Raw genomic sequence first — 21,731 nt, 5'->3', positions numbered from 1 at the left:
GATGCTTTGAAGAGAAACTGCCTTCAAGACAAGTTTCATTCAGGTGACTCTGTGTAGAGCCTGGCCATGACAGGGAAGGGAAAGGCTTGGTCATTTATAGCTTGGGCAATATGTTCCCCCTGGGAGCCACTTCATACAGTTTGCTTAACCTCATGGGAGGGAAATTTTCTTTTAGCTACCTGATGGACTGTGCAGTCTGCCATGGCTCTAGCAATGGCTTGCCCCAGGGAAGCAGAAGATGGGAGCTTCACCCAAAGCTTCCTGGCAGCACTGGCTGTGGCCTGTACAGTCACCGTTATGAACAGAGTGTTCGGATCACAGTTGCCTCTAAGTCTGTACGTGTGTGTGATGGGGTTTGGTGATGATCTATATACTGTAGACCTGGAAGATCTGGCTGATAGACTATTTGAGGATGTCTGTAGAAGTTTCTCTAGGCCAGGTGTATGCCCACACATGGACACACACACACCTGTATGCAGACACACGTGTACACAAATGCAAGCACATGTGCACACATGCACATATAGATATAGTCACAGGACAATTGCTCAACCCTCAGTGCTTTGGTTTCTTCAGAGAAACTGAGTCTATAGTCATGTGTGGCCGGGGCCACGGTGAGCAGGGCTCACCCACACGTGCTTATACACTCAAGGTTGAGATTCTTATTTTCAGTTGTTCAGTGGCTGCCTCCCTCCCAACCCATGAGTTTCTGGAGACATGGCCTCTAGGAGTAGCTGAGTTAATGCCTGGTCAGTGAGTGAGAGAGATAGCAGTTCCCACAAGCCCACTTGTTCAGATGCCAATGTGGATTTTTCTCACAAGTGCGTCTGTAAAGGGACTTACGTCATTCATTGTGTAGCCAGTAGAGATGGGTGCGTGCAAGTGTGTCCAGACTCAACACACAGGAGGGTGGGTTCGGCTATAGTCTGAGGACTCTAGAGTGGGTTAGAATGTCTCTAACCTACTCATTGGCCCGCCCTCCCTCCCTCTCTCCCTTTCTTCCTTCTTTTGACAAGGTCTCACACAGCCCAAGCTAAGCCACAAGCTTCTTGTCCATATCCATCTCCCAAGAGCTCGGGTTGCAGGGTGTGCACTGCCACACCCAACTTGGTTCTAAGTAGCTGCAATTTCTTCTGTGACTCTCAGAAAGTACTTCTTCCTTGATGAGGTCAAGGAGTCTCCAGCCAAAACGTGATAAAGCCACTGTCTGTCTGTGGCAGAGTCTATGCTGTTGCTACCTCAAGCCATGGTGCCCACAGGGTTCCTGGACCAGCAGCACCCCAGAGCTTCTCAGCTCCAGCCACCCCCACAGAGACTCAGGGTGCATTTTGAGGTCTCTTTTGTGTGCACAGTACTGACCTAGAAGCGTGGTACAAGGAGCACTGCCTACCCTAGGGGTTAGGCAGGTAGAGGGTGCCTGTGCCCAGGGGTGTCTAGGCTGGGTTAGAGCAGGCTCATACTGGGGGGCAGTTAAAAATGGAAGAAAAGGAGAAGACGTAGCACAGAAACACAGGAGCATACGCAAGGAGGCCCAAGTCCCGTGTTTGTAAAGTGACAGAACTAAATAGTCATTAAGAATGCAAGTCCTAGGCTAATGTGGGCAATTAAATGAGACCTTGTCTCAAGACAAAAAGGGGGTGGGGGTGGTGGAGACTGGAGATATAGCTGGTTGTAGACTTACTAAGTGCTAGGCATTGGTTCCAGTACCTAACACTGTCACAAAAACAGGGCTGGTGACATGGCTCAGTGCTTAACATGCAAGCAAGAAGACAGGAATCTAGGTTCCCCACAACCCATATAAAAGTTGGGTGGGCATGGTGCTCCACCTAGACTTTAAGCCATAGAAGGTAGAGACTGGGGATCCCCAAAACAAGCTGACTATGAGAAAGGCCATATAGATGTGCTCTGGGTTTGATTGAGAAATCCTGCCTCACTGAATAAGATGGGGGGTGGGAGTGGAGTGTGGATGACTTTCTGGCATCACACAGGGGTGCTCCCGTACACATATAAACATGAATGCATGCATGCACACACAGCGCACACAGAGATGCATGCAAAAGAACATATTTTAATAGGAATATTTAATAAGGGAATGCGAACACGCAAGCCAGATTCATTCATTCTTTCTTTCTTTCTTTCTTTCTTTCTTTCTTTCTTTCTTTCTTTCTTTCTTTCTTTCTTTTAAAGCCAACACAAATCTCTCCCTGCCAGTTCAGGATTTTGGCGTGGCTCAGCTGGGTGTTTCTGGTTCAAGGTCTTTCAGGAAGTTTAATATGGCAGTCAGGGCTGTGGGCTAGTGAGAGGGTGCCGCTCAGAGGGAGAACCACCTTCAGGTCTCTTTGACAGTGGCCGTTCCCACAGCCATTTCGTCTGTCTTGGATTTGGGGTAAGTTGCTCGTCTCAAGGTTGGTCTTTGTCTACAAAATGGCTAGAGCGATGGCAGCTGCATGGATGGTAAAGTTCACATATGCATGCGACACAGAGCAGGCCCTTCACACAGGGCGCACGCTGTACAAATGCTTACTGTGATCATTGTATTTTGAACAAAGCTGTAGAAGAGTGAGACCAACCTGAGAGCAGAGTCACCTCCTCATGAGTGACTCAACAGGTTCCAGCTCTGTTGCTGCCCGCCCGCGGTCCACAACACGAACGGTTCACTGAGAATGGCAGTTCCCTGCAAAGAGAGGAATCTAGACGGGGAGGAAGAAACAATGGAGTCAAGACAAGACTCTGATCAAGACTCAATTTAATATTTCCAGACACTCAGTTTATAAAGGAAGGGGGAGGGAACCCAATTTCCCGCCAAGTAACTCAGGGTCCAGTAGCAGGACGAACACGTGTGTGACTCCAGGCAGCAGAGGCAGGTTCCAGCAGTAGGTAGGCGTGGCAGGACGAATGAGCCGGTAGCTCCACCCTTGAGCAGGCAGGTTCCAGGCTGGGGGGAAGGGAGGCCACACAGCTCCAGCCTGGCACTGGGTATATGCTCAGTAAATCTCAAGGGAGTGGATGAGCTTCAGGCTACAACCCCATAATGAGGATCGTGTAGCAGGAGCATGGGGCCCGGGTAACAGGAGAAGCAGGTCTTTATCTATTCCTTTCAGAGTTTGCCCTCTGTGATGGCCCCACTCTGGCTAGGCCCAGTCAATGAGCAAGCACCAGCTGGGAAGGCATGGAGAGAGGCAAGGGCTAGAGGCCTGAACAGAGGACCTAGAGGTGCCCATCCCCTGGAGGCCCTGTGGCTGGTGTCAGGGGAGGCTATATGGTCTGGTCCCAGCACCCTCAATGGCAGGACAGTACAGGACCTAGATCTGAAGGTATCCAACCTTACAGAGTGTGTGAGCTCTCCCGGGGTAACCTGATGTTTGCATCTGTCCGGCCTAGCCACAATCAGGGCACACACAGGAGCCTTGTTCTGACAACGCCTGCAGCTTTACTCTGGTGCTGGCTAGGCACATTTTTTTTTTTAAAGATAAAGCTACTTCTGTCGTTTCCAAAAGGCAGGGATGGAAAAGGAAAAGGAAAAAAGTAAAACCCAGCAAAGAGACATAATAGCCATTTTCCTGGAAGCTATTTTAGTACAGAAAAGGCTGGAAAGCCTGCTCATCAGTTTTAAACGCTTTCAAAAGCAGCTCTGCTCAGGTCTGCCTACCAACCTACAAGGCGGGCCCAGGAGCGGGAGTGGTGTCTTTGTTAACCCCCCCCCCAAGCCAGCTCCCCTTTTTTTTTTTTTACAGGCGGTATTGTTGAGGCCTGGAGAGGGGCAGTGACTTGTCTAAGGTCATAGAGCCACCCCTGGGACTCATGAAAAGGTGATTTCTAAGATGACCACGGACAAAAGATGCCCAGGGCCCAAATTAGAATTCCCTGCAGCTCCTCTCAGGGCAAAGCGGATTCCCAGCTTCCCTTGCTTCTGAGAACTCTGTGAGTCACTGGTCCTCATTTGTACAGATACGCACCTTTAATCCTGCCTGGCACTTAGGAGGCAGAGGCAGCCAGATCTCTGTGAATTCAAAGCCAGTCAGAGCTCCATAATGAGACCCGTGCTGACTAAGTGCCTACTATGTGGTGGGCCAGTGGAGCAGCTGTTAAGATGCGGCCCTGAGCGCTCCTTCTCCCTCAGGCACTGCCCCACCCCCTGCAACCCCCACCCCCACCAGCCAGTCAGCAACAGCCAGCATGGAGGACACAGTAGCAAACAAGATACTTTGCTTTGAAAGGTGGAAGGCAAGATAGAGTCAGAGGTTGTCCTCTGACCTACACACAGCATGCACAAGACTGTGCACAGGTACAGTCTAATCTTGTCACAGATCAGTTTGACCAATGCAGGTCCTGACCTATTCCACAGTGGGCAGGCCAGAGCAGGCAGCTGTCTCAGGGCCCTCTAGTTGGTCTCTAGACTCATGCTAATGAAGGAAAGCACCCTCACTGATGCTTAAGGGAAGGTGTGAGGGTCAGGCAAGGTTACACATGGGGTCAGGCAGTCTTAGTAACCAGCCTCATGTTCTCTCGGCATAGATTCTTGATTTCTCCTAAAGGCCCAGCACGGCTCTGGGTCTCCTGAAGGCTCAATATGGAACAGACAGACGTGGCTCCAGCCCTTCTGGACCCTTCACTTTAGTATAAGAGATACACAACGATCAGGAAAAACCCAGAGAGGGTAAGAAATGCCGTGAAGGAAGAAGCAGAGGCTGCAAGGGAAGGGGAGAGTCAACAGATAGGAGTGGCGCCATTGGATTTATAAGTAAATCCGTTGTCCAGGAGAGGAACAGGGGAGGTGAAAGGCCATGAAGGAGCTGATGTCCTGGGGAAGTGGCGACCAGTTGATCCAGGGAGGCCACCTAGCCGATGGATCATAGTTGGGCTGGAGTGATATAGTGACTTGTAGAGCCAGCAGGCCTTTGGAGCTCACTGGAGTAGGTGAAATGGAGGGAGACAAGGCGAGGGATGGTGCCTTACTCTAGGTTTTTGGGTGTGAGCCATCAAATAGAGAAGCAGTGAGAAAGGACTACACTTGGTGGGAACAGGGACTGGAAGGACCTCAGTTACGGATATGTTGGCGCTCCTTATTGGTTAGGACACAGGTCAGTAAACCATGGCCTACGGGCCAGATCTAGCCCTCCTTCTGCCCTGTGTAAATAAAGCTTTATTGGAACACAGCCATAGTCATTACTTTCAATATCATCTATGGCTGCTTTCATGCCACAAGTATCCAAGTTGAACAATTGTTTCAAATATTTATTAGCTGGACCTTTGCAGAAAAAGTTTGCTGGGTCCTCTTCTAGGATACCCAAGTAAAATTCCCAAGAGACAGGTGAATATGTGGTTATAAACATGTTATTCAAACAGATAGGAGATGTAGAAATGGCTCCCTGGTTAAGAACACTGGCTGCTTTCCCAGAGGACCCAGGTTCTATTCCTAGCTCCTACAGCTGTCTATAATTCCAGTTCCAGAGAAGCTAATGCCCTCTTCTGACCCCCACAGACACTGAACACATAAGGTAATACATACATACAAGCAAAACAGTTTTATACATTAAAAAATAAAAACTGAAACAGGTATTCATACAAAGAAATAAGCAAGCAGCACTGTTCCTAACCATGGAAGTGAGAGCCCTCCTCTTCAGAATGGTGGCTTCCTTTTCAGACTGCTTCATCTCATTCCAAAGCTGGGGCCCCCAGAGTACCCAAGCCATCTGAGTTCTGCTGGGACTACATCTTCCCTACAAAGGAAGTCCCAAACTCCACCACCAGCACCCCATCTTTTCAAAGCCCTTTCTTCCCCCAAGATAAATGACCCAGGAAGGCCCCTGAACCATTGAGTCCGGTCATTTCTTGAGCCAGAACTCATGGTGCTAACAGGCTCCTTCCTATCCGAGCATTAATAAACAAAGCTCACAAACTGTTTCTGTCTTTTCCAACCCAAGCACAACAGGGCTAGGCACTGCCGTAAAGCAGCGGTGGCTGGCAGTGTCCGAAGGTGTTGGACACACTCCTCTGGATGGTCCTGCTCAACTCTGAGTGAGATGCTTCCTGTGAACAAAGGGTTAACAGAGTGCCATGTTTGCATAGTGCTCTTTCCTGCTCTCAATGGGTTAATACATGATACAGACTTTATCTAGCTCTGTCTGTCTGTCTGTCTGTCTGTCTGTCTGTCTGTCTGGCATTATCAGTCTGAATCTCCAGAGAAGCTCAGAGCTCCATGTCTGATGCGCTGTGAGACACCAATCAGGAAGATTCTATTAAGCATCTCTGGGGTGGGTGACACAGGGGTATTATCAAAGATGAGTAACTTGGACTCAAGCATTATGGACATGGACACACTTGACAAAACTGTGTTTTGTTCCCCGAGGGATCTTTAACCCCCTTGCATGCATGGCAAACTGGTTAAGGGTTGAGATCCCCACTCTAGACGCTGGAGCTTGTGTAAGAATATTTTTCTTGTTGAAAACACATCAGAATGGTGAGTGATGCTACCATCCTTCGGCTGAGATGCACCTTCAGGGTGCAGGGCTTTCTCGGTCTGGACCAGATCCGATTGGTCCATGGGCATGTCTGTGGGGAACCGTCTTAACTGTTATCTGATGTAGGAAGATCCAGCCCATTGTTGGCGGCACCATTCCCTGGGCCGTGTGAGAAAGCTAAGCTGAACATGAACCGAAGTGAACCAGAAAGCAGCATTTCTCCAAGGTTTCTGCTTTAGGTCCCTGCTTGAGTTCCCTTCTTGGCTTCCCTCAATGATGGGCTGCACCTTGTAAGCTGAAATAAACTCTTTTTCTCCCCTAAGATGTTTTGGGTTGGTTATCCAGCTATAGAAAGGATACTATGTATCCACAGGGAATGCAACTAGAATACCCGTGTATGCCTGAAGGAGACTAAGTCAGCATCCCACAGAGATCCCTGCATGTCCCTGTTTCTGAGACCCAGTTTGCAACAGCCAAGCATTGGTTTGATCTAGGTGTCCATCATGAGTGGCTGCACAGAGTTTTGTTCAGGAATCCTCCTGTCCTCACTGACCGCAGCACAGCAGCTACAGATGCAGGTAGCCATGTCCAACTTTTTACAAGGGTACCACAGATCCGAACTCAGGTCCTCATGATTGTGCAGCAAGCCCCTGATACATTGAGCCATCTCTCATCCCCCTGGTTAATTTTTTGTTACTTTTTCTCAGGAAACTAACTGTATCATATATTTCTTATCTAAGATGTGGTTTCTGCTTCATTTTCCTTTCATCTACTGATCATTTAGTTGCTTTATTTAGTTTTTCTGTTTCTTCCTTCTTCAACAGAGTGCTGAATACATTGGTTTTACCTTTCTTATCTTCTTTTGTTTGTTTGTTTTGTTTTGTTTCGAGACAGGGTTTCTCTGTATAGCCCTGGCTGTCCTGGAACTCACTTTGTAGACCAGGCTGGCCTCGAACTCAGAAATCTGCCTGCCTCTGCCCCTCCGAGTGCTGGGATTAAAGGCGTGCACCACCACGCCCGGGGCCTTTCTTATCTTCTAAGAAAGTTATTTAAGTCAAAGGAATTAATTTCCCATTGTTCGCATCTCAGCTTTTGTTAAGGTAATGTTTTTATACTTTTAGTCAGCAGAGGGTTCTGGATCCCGGGACTGATGGCTAGAGATGGTTGTGAGTTCCCGTGTGGGTGCTGAAAACCTAATCTGGGTCTTCTGCAAGATCAATAAGCGCTTGTAACCATTGAGCCACCTTCCCTAACCACTGAGCCATCTTCCCGTCTTCCTTATTCATTTGTTCCTGGTTGACTTGTCAGTTCCTGATGAGATGTGTTCAAGTGTCTTCCTTTGTTTATGGTTTTAGCCTGTTTTTCTCCCCTGTCCTGATATTTGTTTATTTGCTTAAATGGGGGCTTACATAGCCCAGGCTAGCCCCTGGAATTCACAACGCCCAGCCTCCTAAATTCTGGGATTTCAAATGTGTGTCAACCCTTCCTGATTTAGTTTTCTACTTTACTGGCTTTTAACATTTTGTACTCCTGTAGTTTATCAGCGTTCGTGAAAGTTTATATCTGTCACTTCTTTGTAGACTATGTCATTTGTCAGCAAACGTCTTCCTCTAAGTCTCTTTAATGTCTTGCTCTGATTTTGTCCTTAATTTGCTGTTAATTTTGCCGCGTTCCTTTTCATTTGCCTGATGACATCTGTTCACTGTTAACCGTTCCTGTCATTTTATTTGGAGTGGGTCTGTTACAAATGTTGCCTGCTAGACACATTTATTTAAAGTGGAAACATTGAGTTTTATCTCTCGGGAGGCCAGGTGAGATTCCAGAGCTCCTACTCCTGCTGATACTTCATCTTACCGCTGCCGTGTCTGAGGTTCTTTCTGAGCACCTCTGTAGTCCCAGCCTGGATCAGACTGCGGTTTAATCAAGTTCTGGTGTTGTGTTGTTGTTGTTGTTGTTGGTGGTGGTGGTGGTTTTCCTTTAGTGGACTGTCTGCTTTCCCAGATTATAAGAGATGTTAATAAATGAACCTGGCAAAGGAACATGGAAATATCAAAACCAACAATGAGTGATCCTCTCCCCCCAAAAAGAGGAAGTCTTTCCACAGGCAATAGCACCCAGAAATAGAAGATGAAAGGAATAAATTTAACCAAGGATGTGGAAGAGTTATAAATGGAAAGCTATAAAACCCCTACTGAAAGGAACTGGAACTAAAGATTTGCACAGTGCAAGAAGGCTGCCCTGTGTGTGGCCATTGCAAGCTATCATGGATGCCTGCCTGTTAATACAGTTCTGTCAGATTTGTACCTAGCTTTTGTTCTAGTTTGCTTTTTCTGTCACTGTGATAAAGACCAGGACCAAAAGCAACTTGGAGAGGAAAGGTTTATTTGGCTAACAATTTCAGCTTACAATCCATAGCTGAAGAAAGCCAGGGGAGGTTGCAAGCAGGAACTGAAGAAGAAAACATGGAGGAAGGCTGCTTACTGGCTTGCTCCCTCTGGTTCGTGCTCAGTTTTCTTTCTTGTACAACCCAGGACCACCTGCATAGGAGTGACACCACCCACAGTGGGCTGGTTCTTCACACATCGACCATCAACAATCCAGACAATGCCCCACAGGTATGGCCACAGGCCAGTCTGGTCTGGGCAATCTCTCCATAGGACACTTTTACTTCAGAAACGGAAAAACAATGGGTTTGAAAATTCATTGGCGTTTCCAAGGGCTCTGGGTAACACCAATCATCTTAAAAGAGGGACAAGTTATAGGACTCACAGTTGCTAATTTCTTTAAGCACAAGTAATGTGGTCTTAGCATAAGGACATGTAGATCAGTGGAATAAACTTCACTGTCCAAGTTGAACTCATGCATCCACAGCACACTGAGTTTTGGCAGAGGTACCTGGACCACTTAAATGGAAAGAGCAGTGTCTTCACTCAATGATATTGGGACAAGAGAACAATCACATGCAAAAGAATGAAGTCGGACTCTTATCTCATGCCGCCTACCTCAATACAACATCTAATGTCCTAAATGTGACGACATTAGCGCCATGAGCACAGCAATGGAATGAGCTTTGTATCATCCAAGTTAAAGTGGAAGGATAGAAAGACAGACAACCCAACCTGAACTAGGAATGAAAGACTGGAATAGACCTTCTCTAAAGCAGTGCTTTTCAACCTGCAGGTCGAGACCCCTTTGGGAGGTTTGAACGACTCTTTCACAGGAGCCTGCATGTCAGATATTTACATTACAGTTCATAGCAGTAGCAAATTACAGTTATGAAAAAGCAGCAAAATAATGTTATGGTTGGGGGCCACCACAATAAGGAACTGTATTAAAGGGTGGCAGCATTAGGAAGGTTGAGAGTCACTGTTCTAAAGATTCAGATGACCACAGGCAAAGAAAGTCAATGTTGTTGGTCTTTAGGAAAACACAAGCCAAAGCCACAAGAAAATGCTACTACATACCACTAGGATGGTTGTCAGGAAACATTAAAAATCTTGGCACCGAGGATGTGGGGACATTGAAATTCTCACATGTTGACAGTGGGACCGTAATGATCCACAACCACTGGGGAAAGTTCCTTGACCAGTTCTCCCAAGTCAAACAGAACCTTCACATGACCTAGCAGTTCCACTCCTGTGTATGTCTGGAAAAGACACTCAAACAAATATATGTACACGGTTCTTCATGGCTACCCTACTCACAGTAGCCCAAGATAGGAAGAGACTTAATGCCATCAGTGGATGAATAAACAAATTGTGGCAGATCCATAGTGGGACATCTTAGAGCCATGAAAAGGAATAGAGCTCTGATATGTTATAAATCTCAAAACACCTCTCTGCTAAATGAACATTATGTAAAATGTGTTCTAAGTAGAATACAGATGCTCTTTGAAAAACTTAATGCAAAGTAAAAGATGCCAGATTCCATTTACGTGAAAACAGGCAGAATAGATAAATTTTTAGAGCCAGAGTGAAAATAAGTGTCCATCTGCAGTTGGTGGGGGAGGGACCCAAGGGGAGCAGGGAGTGGAAGCCTAATAGGAATGATGTCTTATGGAAGGATGATAAAAACGTTTAAGAACCAGCCTGAGCTGACATTGCATGGACCTTGCTGTAAATGTACCTGCGGCCACTGAACATTATCTGGGGCCTCAGTCAATTTTAGTCATTGTAACAAAATGTATCCAAGCTTCAAATTTCCTTGTGGTCAAAATGATGTTTCGGGGTCAGTCACCTCTTCCAATAAACCCTGGATTGCTCCTCTGCTCCAGTTTTAATCTGAAACTACACTTCTGTCTTAGCGAGCCTTCCTGGACAACCACCAGTTTAGACAGACAGACAGTGCAGTGGCTTTCAGCTCAGCGATGTGTCTGGAATCTCTTGGGTTCCTCTCATCCTCCAGGCCCTGACTTTGAGACTCTCTCCAAAAGAGAGTTGACTGAACACTTCAGAACTTGTCATTTCATTTTATGGTGGTGACAGACAGAGCTTAGTCTAAGAATTTGGTGGACCGATCACTGATTTAGTGCCCCCCTTGATGGCTTCACCACTGCCCGAAGCTTGACCTTCATGTCCCCCCTGCCTCCAGCCTGCAACACTTTAAGTAGGGGCTTCTAAGAGTTCTCTATTCATGATCCTTTGCACGCAAGAACATGTCTTAGAATCCCAGTTACATATGTATATGAAATATGTGTACAGATTAAAGTTACTGATAGTAAATCACCAAGCAAGTGGTTTTAAAACAGTCCACTTAATAGTACCATTTATTAGCCAGGCAGTGGTGGCGCACGTCTTTAATCCCAGCACTCGGGAGGCAGAGGCAGGCAGATTTCTGAGTTTGAGGCCAGCCTGGTCTACAAAGTGAGTTCCAGGATAGCCAGGGTTATACAGAGAAACCCTGTCTTGGAAAAAAAAAATAGTACCATTTATTAAAGACAAAGGCAAATTTGTATACTAATGAGATGGGGGTGGGTTTATTTATTTTTACACAAAGAATTGGATTCTGACTGAACAGAGGATAGTGCAAGACACAGAGCATCTTCGGTGTTTCTTGGAGGTGATGGCTGTTTTTACTAAGGATGCCACTTTACAGAAATTCATAGTATGTAAGAGCAGAATATGTTTGGGACCATTTCAGAAATCGCTGGAAACTAATACATGGAACGTGTACCTGAAGAGACCTCACCACACTCCTTCTTTTGTTTCTCTGCCACTGTGAGGTTAGAAGCTTTCCTTCACCGTGCGCTCCCCATCACAATGTCGAGAATTTCTGTCTCACCATAAGCCCAAGGCAGCAAAGCCCGGAGAATATGGACTCAAGTCACAGCCAAAATATACGCTTGCCTCCTCCTCCTCCTCCTCCTCCTCCTCCTCCTCCTCCCCCTCCTCCAAAAGAAAAAGGAAAAGAAAAGAAAGGAAAAGAAATTGTTGAAAATTCTGCCTTAATTCCAAGTCAAATTCATTGAACATTTTTTTTTAAATTCAAGTCAGTAGCTCAAATAGTAATGAGTAATTACAGATAGTAATTAAAAACTATCTGTAATTAAACTTCCCAATACAATACAACTCAAGTGGACCAGTTTGAAGCTTCCATGCTGAGGAATGAGGGTAGAAAAACATCAAGGTCCCTGTTTTCCAGAAACCAATGTGCTTCCGTAGGAGCAGCAGACTCTGTCCGATAAGAATGCACACGGTCGTCCTGGGTTGGATCTGAAGCATTTTAAGCAGTCCTCGCTGGTGTTGCTGGTTTGTCACAGTGCAAAGCGCATGAGTTGTGTGCTCAGAACCAAGCTTCAGTGAAGCCACTCGAGGTGACACGGGTATCAGCTGAGGGAAATATCCAAGACTTGCCATGCATTTGATTCTGAGTAATTCATTCATGTATGTAGATATGTATGTATGTATTTATTTGTCTCTTGCATGGTCAGACTTCTTTTACTCTTGCCAAGTGTCTTAGGGATAAGGGTTTGTAACCCACTGTTTCAGAAGCTAGGCTTTGAGGTTAGGGGAATAGCTCAGTTGACAGCATTTGCTTGATATGCCTGAATCTGTGGGTTCCACTCTCAACACTACATAAACAGGGTGTAGTGGTGCACACCTGTAATCCCAACACATTGAGAGATGGAGGCAGGAGGATGAGAAATCCAAAGCCACCCTCAGCTATGTGGTCAAGTCAAGGCTACATGAGACCCTTACCATATAAAACAAAATATAAAAGGAGATAAAAATAATAAAATCAGATTCATAATGCTAGACTTAAGATCCCTCCTCCCAGAGATTCCAAGGGAAGTCAGCTCTCCTCCAACCCTATAGTTAGTCCCAAGTCATTAGAATGGGCCCACACTCTTCCCTTCTTTGATCTGGGACATGAAAAATACCACTGACAGTCTTTCTGTGTGTTCCAGAGCTCTTAGGCCTCATAGCCACCTTGATGCTGCTCTCTGGATATTCCTGAGGCCCCCACGGTGAGGAGCAAGTTGTCATGTTGAGCAGCAGATTTCTTGCACTGCAGGGTCTGGAATAGGGTCTTCAGGAGGTGACCTAGTGAGGGGGAATGCTGGCTTCAGACTCATGAAGCCTAACCCAGAGACTCCAGGTTCCAACACTTCTTTCACTCTCTGAACTCCACCCTCCCTGACTGAAAGACAGAGGTGGTAGATGTATCTTTTCAGAATAGACATGTTTAAAGGGAAAACACCGGAAGCTGAGAGAGGCACACGGTGGGGACTGTGTCAATCAGCCCCAGGCCAAGCTGGCTTGTGCTCAGTGTTTGGGATCTAACTACACCCCAAAGAGGCAAGTGTGTGTTTGCATGCTTATTTTTAAGTGTGCTAATTGCTTCTTTAGAGGAATTGTCATAATCATGTTATTTCAATATTTTGATACAACACATGCTGATTTTTCTAAAAGGCTTCTGGTCGGTTGGGTGAGTTCCAGAGCCTTGAGGTTTGGGTTTGGATTAGAAAGGATGGAGTTCTGTGGTCATTTGGCATTCCCTGGCATCCTTCCCTGTGTCAGAACCAGTTCTGAATGCTGGAGGACAGAGAGGGAGGGAGCATTCAATAGCATGAGACACAGGTTCCAGGGGACAGTTGTCTTCTGGGAGGGGCAGATATGGGAACACCTGGGTGAGACTTGAACATAGAGCCTGGAGCAGTCCTTATGGTGAGCTCAGCCTTATATTGTAACTGAGTTCTTTATAGGTGTCAATCACTGCTCTAGGTACTGGGAACAAAGAGACGTAACTCGAGCCTTCATGGGGCCTGGGGCATTGGGGGAGGGGTATACAAGCTGAAGGTAAAAATGAGCCACAAACATTAGTGGAGGTACTGAGACACTATGGGAGACTTGTGAAAGTGCCACTTTCCAAAGGTGGACTGGACAGTTGAGACGGTGACTCTGAACAGAAAGGCAGGCCAGGGGACTTTGCACTCTGGAGTGATGTGATGTCCATGGTTGGTTCCACCTAAAGACACTTGCCCCTTCAGCCCATCTTGGTGGTGAGGCTGAAGACAGACACTGACCCACAGTGCATGGAACAGTCTGTGGCACATGGGTTAAGGGATCCAGCAATGGAGATGCTGAGCCAGTGAGCTGCTAGTACCCCTTCTGTGTCTTTGAAGAGGACCCTTAATGTGGAATTCCACCAAGAGCAGCAAAGGTAGCAGCTCTGAGCCAGCAATGGCTGGGCCATGTGAGAACTTACGGGGTCATGTTTGAGACTAAGGTCTTGAATCCAGAGGCAGTGGGCTGTGTGCCTGAAGGATCTAAACCGGCTTAGTTGCACATCCATGGAGTATTACTAACAATGGGAAAGATACTGAGCCAGCCTAGATGGTGGATACGGGAAAAGCAGTATAATAGATACACAGCAAGAGCTTTACTCACCCATGAACAGTGACGTCATTTGCAGAGAAAAGATTGGGAGTTGAGCGCATTGTGTTAAATACCCAGACTCAGATAGATATCACCTGTTTTCACGCATATATGAAATTTATATTTAAAAAAAATATATATATAATATGCATGTATATGTTACATGAAAGCAGAAGGGGCTAAGCTATGGAAGGAAAGGAATCAGTAACACACAATGATACACCTCTGAAAGTGTCATAACAAAACCTATGATTTTTTTTTTTTTTGCACTAACTAAAACGTTAGCCATAATGACAAAGCCAGGGGAGTTGTATGCGAAGTGGGAGTAGCTCCATGAGATGATGCTCTTTAGAGATCATCTGCCTACAGGAGGGAGTAGAGGGATAAGAGAGGGCTGTGGGGGACCAAGAGGAGGCTGTCATCATTGTCCATGGTGGGGAGGTGGGAGTGGACTGGGCAGCTTTTAGAAGTATTTTTGAAGTAGTTCTGATGGAATGGAGAGGTGAGTGGAGGGGAGGGGCAGGTTTGCTGATAGAGGGTGATATCATCAGAGGACACAGATGCAAGGTGGAGGAAGGGAACGAAGGGAACGTTGGGTATTGAGATGTCCAGCTGCGGTGCTCAGGGAAGCAGCAAGAATGGAGGATGGGTGTGACATCCAGGGGGCTTTGAACACGAGGTTTGTTGAGGTCATCTGAAAGGGAGTGTAAGAGGGAAAGAGAAGAGAGCTCAGGGATGACCAGGACAACTCCAACGTAAGAAGAAAACCAAGGGAAGATAGCAGGTAGACGTGGGCCACCTCTTCCAGGTTTCCAGACATCTTACCCAGCTGTGTAGTGACTCCACAATAGCCCTGCAGAGGGAGCCAATGAGCACAAGGCGATGTTGGAGTCTATGGCGGTAAAAGGCAGTTTTCACTCTTTCCCAGGCCATCATAAGGTCCTTAAACAGTGTCCGAGGAACATGAGGTACATGCTACATGTCCCTGCTCTGTCACAGCCTGACTCAAACCTCCCTGTACTCATGGCTTCATACCAGTCCTTGAGAAGCAGGCACTGTTATAGACATGCAGGGAAGGGGTGTTTAGTTGTCATGCTGGGTTCACAGAGCAATACAGAACGATAAGCCGTGTCTTTCCTCCATCCACCCTTGCTCTGGGGAAAGAGCCCGGGACCATACAAGTGCTGAGCAAGAACTCTGCCACCAAGCCGTGTCCCTAGTGCCACGTGCTACTGTGCTCAGGCCTATCTTTCCCTCTCTGCACATACGTGTTGATGAAGGTTTTCTCTATCCACAAATACCTTTGGGGTCCTTCCTCACTTCTGGGATATCCTCAACCATTACCTCTGCCCCATTAACACAGAATCCATGACATCTGCCTATCCTTTGGGTCTGTGGTGGATCCTGGGTAGTTTCTTCAGCTCTGTCTTCCCGTTTACATAGCTGTCTTCTGTTGACTCTCATCTCCAGAGTATAGGGATGGAGGACTAACTCCCCAGGCTGATAACAAAGCAGGTACAGACAGGGAGACTGAAGCTAATCCCACGCTAGAACCTGGTGTGACAGTCCTAACCAACCGAGTCCAACATTGCCCGAAGTGAAAGACAGAGCAAAACCAAGCAGGGTTTGTTCTAGGGATGCAGGTTGTTCAATAAGCCTGTAATCCTAGCACTCAGGGGAGCTGAGACAGGAGGATTGCTGAGAGTCTGGGGCTACAGAGTCAACCGTTCTCAATAGGAAGGGAAGGATAGGGGGAGTGGAATAAAGAGGGAGAAGAAAAGTCCATTATTACCCAGACTGGGTGAACTCGAGAAGAGCATCAGAGTCTTTCAGTAGATTCGGGGAAAATAGTTTGATGCAATTAAAATTTACAATAATCTGAGCCACCAAGATGTCTCAGGGGTTAAAAACTCTTGCCACCAAGCCTGATGACCTGAGATCAATACCCAGAGCCCACACAGGGGACAGACTCCCACAAGTTGTCTTCTAACCTCTATGTGTGCACTGGGGCACATATGTACACACACAAATGTGTATACACACTGGCACGCATGCAAACACACACACACACAAATAAATGTAATTAGCAATTTAAAACCCATGTACGGTTTTAAAAAATTCACTCACCCTGACTATTGTGGAGTTCCCCGTCCTGCTCCGCCCCACCCCGCCCACCTACTGAAGCATAATTGGACATGTGCCACAAAGCCAGGGCTCATCGAGGTCTGTGGTAAAACCTGGGACAAGGAGAAAGGCAAATTTAGTGCTATGTCTACTAGCTTGTCCTGGGGTCACTGGCCAGCCCACATGGATGGGGAAATAACCCAGTCAGACTGGAGGTGGCCTCTTAGCTGCTAATCTGCTCCACTCACCAAGGTAAGGACCAAGAGAAGTCCTGGCTACCCAGGATGCCTAAGGGGAAAACCCTGGCTGCCCGGAGCTCCAGTCTCCAGCTCTTCTGCTCATCTTGCTCATTCGTTCTCCTTGGACCAGGCCCCCCCTCTGTAAAGTGGGTGGCCGAGGGAGCTCTCAGATGGCTCTCAAGTGGCTGTGGGCCAGGTGTGCCGGAAATCCGGAAAAGATGCAGGGAAGCACCTTTCAGGAGTCCAGGCTCTTGTCTGCAGAGAGCCTGTGGGAGAAAGATTCACTGAGGAGCTGAGCAGGCATCTAAGTCAGACCACTAGGCTTTCTGCCTTGCATTAGGGCTATCTCGTTGCCAAGGGGTTAGCATTTTTCCCCCATGGTTGCTGTTGGGGATGCTATTGAATACTTTCTGTGGTTTTGAGACACTGACCCCACCCCTCCCCCTCTGTTGTTTTCAGACCTATAACAGCCAGGGCGAGAGTAATGAAGACTATGAGATTCCTCCTATAACGCCTCCCAATCTCCCTGAGCCATCCCTCCTGCACCTGGGGGATCACGAAGCCGGCTACCACTCGCTGTGTCACGGCCTTGCGCCCAACGGTCTGCTCCCTGCCTACTCGTACCAGGCGATGGATCTCCCTGCCATCATGGTGTCCAACATGCTGGCCCAGGACGGCCACCTGCTGTCAGGCCAACTGCCCACGGTGAGTCTGTTTCCTGCCTGAGCCCCCATGGATCCAGAAAGGAAAGGCTTGAGAGGAGATAGTGGCCAGGCTGAGCCGAGGAGCCCTGATCATGTGCAGGGTCTGTGTTCTGATTACCGGGAATCCCCAGGATATGGGGATGACATGGAGGGTAACTGTTACATCTACAGCTCTGTTTGTGACAAGTTGGGACTGATTCTATTGGTTGTTAATAGTATAATCTAAATTTTATTTCCAGCAGATTTATTGATATATATATATATATATATACACAATATATATCAGATACATATAAGATATATATTAATATATAATGTATATATATATACATGCCATCAGTTCACACACATAGATTGGGTAACTACAATTCATTTAAGATGTTTTCATCTGTCCCCTCCCACCAGAAGAGGACTTGGCCTTGTTAGTCACCGCTCAACTCTCATGCTCAACCCTTAGTCCAAGACAAGACAACTACCATTACTCCATTACTTTCCATTATTTTGCTTTTTATTTTTGAGACACTTTGTAGTCCTTGCTAGCTAGCAACTCACTGTGTACCCCACGCTGGCCCACTGGCTCTCTTTTTGAAGTCCTGGAATTGCACCATACCCTCTTACCAAAGGTTACCTTTTGTCTCCGTTTGCCGGTCCTGAGTGTTTTAAATAAGTAGCCAGGGAGGAGGGTTACCAGGCTGAAATTCAAGGGTAGGTGAAAGACAGCAGGCAGACAGAGACGAGGAAGGATTTTCCAAGATACAGGATGGCGTTTGCAAAGGGAAGAGGCAAGGGGCTACAGATGTGGTGGGGTCAGAACCTGTATCCCTCAGAGTCCGGAGCATGGGGCTCAGGACAGCATGCAGCATCAGGTCCTGAGCCCTGTAATGACAGACCATGCATTTTTGCATGATGGTCTGTCTGAACTATCAAGTCCTACAGGAAGTCGACAGAAGAGACACTTTAAGGGACTTCTAGCACCATTCTTAATCAACTGTGCTTCATGCTTCTCTTTCCTTCTAGCCCTTCACAGTTAACATTAGAGTTAAAACCCTAATTCATGGCTTGGGTAATGGGTACATGAGCGCTAAAGACTGATGTGGCCACAGATAGACAAAGGCTTTAGGATGCTTCTTTGGTGGCTGTCACTGGGGCCCCACCCTGTCTCCATTCCCACACAGTAGGCCTGTGGTTGCCAGCAGCTACCACACTTGTGGCAATCGAGTAAGTTTTCCAAGGAGAGCCATGGCTGAAGACTGACTGTCTGGACCAACCACTGGATCTCAGCTGAAGCAACCCTCTAGTGTGTCAGACTGGATCACAGGCTGCTTCCCTGGCTTCCCTGTCAGATTGACACGATATTGACTGGATCCTGTTTGCTACCACAATCGCTGCCTCAGAAACCACAGCCCAGTTTGTAGCCTGATATCAGCAGAGGCAAGAAGACCATGAGTTCATGAACAGGCCAAGACTTAAACTACATAGCGAGACCTCGTTAATACTTAATTAATTAAGAACTCAGTGGAATTAGATGCTCCACTCTCAAGGAATCCTGATTTTTTTTTACCTCCCCCCCCCCATAAGAAGACAGGAGCCCAGTTTCCTCTTCCAACTCGCTGACTGGTTTAGACCCCACAGTCACGTGCCCTTGCCAACATGAGGACCTAAGTTCGAGCCCTCAGATCTGTATTAAAAATAAAGGCCAGCGTGGTGGCATGTGCTTAAGCATATCTTATAGCTTGCTGGTCAGACAGCCATGCCTACTAGGAAAGTCTCAAACTCATGGGAGACCCTGTCCCAAACACAAAGTGGGTGGCACCCGTGGTTGCCTCCGTGGCCTTCACACATCCATACCATGGCTAGTCTCCTGGTGCCCTTCCCCGGCTTCCTGATCACAGCTCTGTTCATTACAAGGTCTGCTGTCAGCTGATCACAGACCTCCCCTAGCTCCCCTTGGGAAATGATGGCTTCCGGGAGCTCTATGCAAACCAGGCCTTTGCTGAGTTCTATACAGCTGATCCATATTTAGGATGCTTCTCAAATTCCTAGCTCTTCATTAGTCTAGAATTGCAGGGGTCCGTTCGATTTTATATTCCCTCCTTACTTAATGAAAGATAAGCCTGACCTTATTACTCAGGGCAGAGCCTTCCCCCTCCACCTAACACCCCCCCCCCCGCCATCCCTTCTCCCTTGCCCCTCCCCTGTCCCCCGCAGCCAAATAGGAAAGCCAGATAAGACTTGCTGAGACAGGAGGGTTGGGAGCAAGGGCCTTGACTACAGAGCTTTTGAATGCATGGGAACCGCCAGGAAAAAGGAAGTGTGGGTGTGCAGTGCCCGCTGCTTGTGGGACGCAGGATTAAGGCAGCACCTGCTGGGTGTCAAGCAGTGTACAGAGGGGGTTGTAAAGGCTTTGTAGTATGTTCCTCTCAGCTGAGAGGGGCAGGAAGGTAAGATGGAGAGGCTGGAGGCTGGAGGCTGGGGATGAGGAAGCATGCATGCTTCCCCTTCCCGTGGCTGCTCTAGGAAATCACCACGCACCCGCGGCAGCAGAGATCCATCCACGCACAAGCCTAAAGGTCCAAAATCAGCATCTCACGATGAAATCAAGGCTCCGGGAAGTCAAGCTTCCCCAGGAGGCTCTGGGGTGTCCATCCATACCTCTGCTGGCTTCTAGCTTCTAGCAGCTTCCCTGGCTTCTGGCTGTGTCTCTCTGGAACTCTGGCCTCTCCTCTATCAGGGGGTAGCTCCACTGCCCCTCTCATGGACACTTATGGTAGAATTTCGTCTAGAAAAATCTCCCAGTGTTGTGATCCTGAGCCTGAAGTTTCTCTGCAAAGGCCACTTAACTTCTGTTTCATTACAGGTTGTAAGGATTATGGCTTAGTAATTTGTGTGTGTGTATGTGTATGTGTGTGCATTTGTGTGTGCATGTGTAGTGTGTGTCTGTGCATGCATGCACACCTGTGAAAGTCAGAGGACAATTTGCAGCAGTCACTTCTCTCCTTCCTCCATATGGGTCCCAGGGGTCAACCTCTAGTTGTCAGATTTAGCAGCAAGTGGCTTTACCCTCTGAGCCCTCTCACCGGCCCATGACTCGATGCTATCTTTAATAGGGGTGTGGCATTTTCCCATTTGCCTGCCATGCTTGAACACCTTCTAGGTGTCAGACATTGCTACAGGCTTTGTGAACCCTGAGGCTCTTTGATACGAAGAACTCAGACCCCGGAGGGGCGGTATTATGAGGTGCTGTCGACCTTTAAGAGGTAGGACGTATTGAAAGGCCCTTAGGGACACAGGGATTGTGGTATCCTGGTCTCTTTTCTCCCTGGCTCTAGATGTGGCCCTTTCCTCTCACACTCCCATCATGCTTTGCCACCCTCAACAGAGGTATAAAGCCATGTGCCCTCTCACCTCCCCCGGCCCTTAGCCCCCTCCCCAGGCTTGAACTTTCAGAGCCCTGAGCCAGAATATTCCCTAGCTAACTCTGAGCAGACCCAGGGGCGTCCCTGGTTAACTCTGTGAGCAGACTCAGGGGCGTCCCTGGTTAACTCAATGAGCAGACTCAGAGACGTCTTTGGCTAACTCTGTGAGCAGACTCAGGGTGTTGTTATGTTGCTGCGAAGCTGACAGATGCAGCCTCCTGCTTCTAAAGAATGCTGTGCGTGTTCAGTTAGCGGTGGGGGTCTGTGTACCTGGAAGAGACCCCTGACTCAAATGAGGGTGGCAATAGCTTCATATATGGGGGCACTGTTTGTTGGGTGGGAGTATGATAAAGGAAACACAATCTCTATGGAGTACCAAGACTCGAATGCCTCACTAGCCTCATCTACCCAAGGGTATCACTAACAGCCCTGACCGGGGCTTTGAGTGTTGGTGGAGGCTCAGCCGAGCGGAGTGGAGCGGAGCGCAGCAGAGCAGTTGACTCTTGGAGCTGCCTTATTCCTCCTCTGAGGAACTGGGCACAAGACAGACCTGTACTTTGTGAATGAAAATGCTACCTTGTTCTCAGTCCCTGCATCTACCTCCCAGTTCTACCAGGCTGCAGGTAGCACAGAGGACACCCAGATGCCAGGTGTCTTGGGTGTTGTCTCCACCCAGATGCCCCCAAGAGGCCATCTCTGGAGAAGTAGGTGAGACTTTGATCTTTGGTGACCATTTCATAAATGCCAAGACCCCATAGCTCTGACCCCACCCATAGCTCTGACCCCAGAAGCCATCAATCCCCTCTGGTCCCGTTTGATTGCTAGGTCTCACGGGCACACGGATCCATCCATCCCTTCTCCTGAAGCTGTCGGTATTATGTACAATACTGGAACCAGACCCCTTTACAAA

The 21,731-nt window shown here is 47.7% G+C and overlaps 1 protein-coding gene across 7 annotated transcripts in view; it reads left to right on the top strand.

Moving 5' to 3' along the window:
• Tox2 (TOX high mobility group box family member 2) overlaps nt 1–21,731 on the top strand; it is a 120,697-nt gene that overhangs the window by 55,722 nt on the left and 43,244 nt on the right. For all 7 annotated transcript variants that reach the window (XM_085832531.1, XM_029474330.2, XM_029474328.2 and 4 more), the window contains exon 3: nt 17,161–17,406. In XM_085832531.1, the coding sequence (XP_085688657.1) occupies nt 17,161–17,406 (246 nt within the window). The remainder of the gene's footprint in view (nt 1–17,160; nt 17,407–21,731) is intronic.

Source organism: Mus caroli, unplaced genomic scaffold, assembly GCF_978045245.1.
Source record: "Mus caroli unplaced genomic scaffold, Mus_caroli_1 scaffold_2, whole genome shotgun sequence".
NCBI lineage: Eukaryota > Metazoa > Chordata > Mammalia > Rodentia > Muridae > Mus > Mus caroli.
The sequence above is the reverse complement of the archived record's forward strand: the minus strand, read 5'-3'. Positions and strand labels throughout refer to the sequence as shown.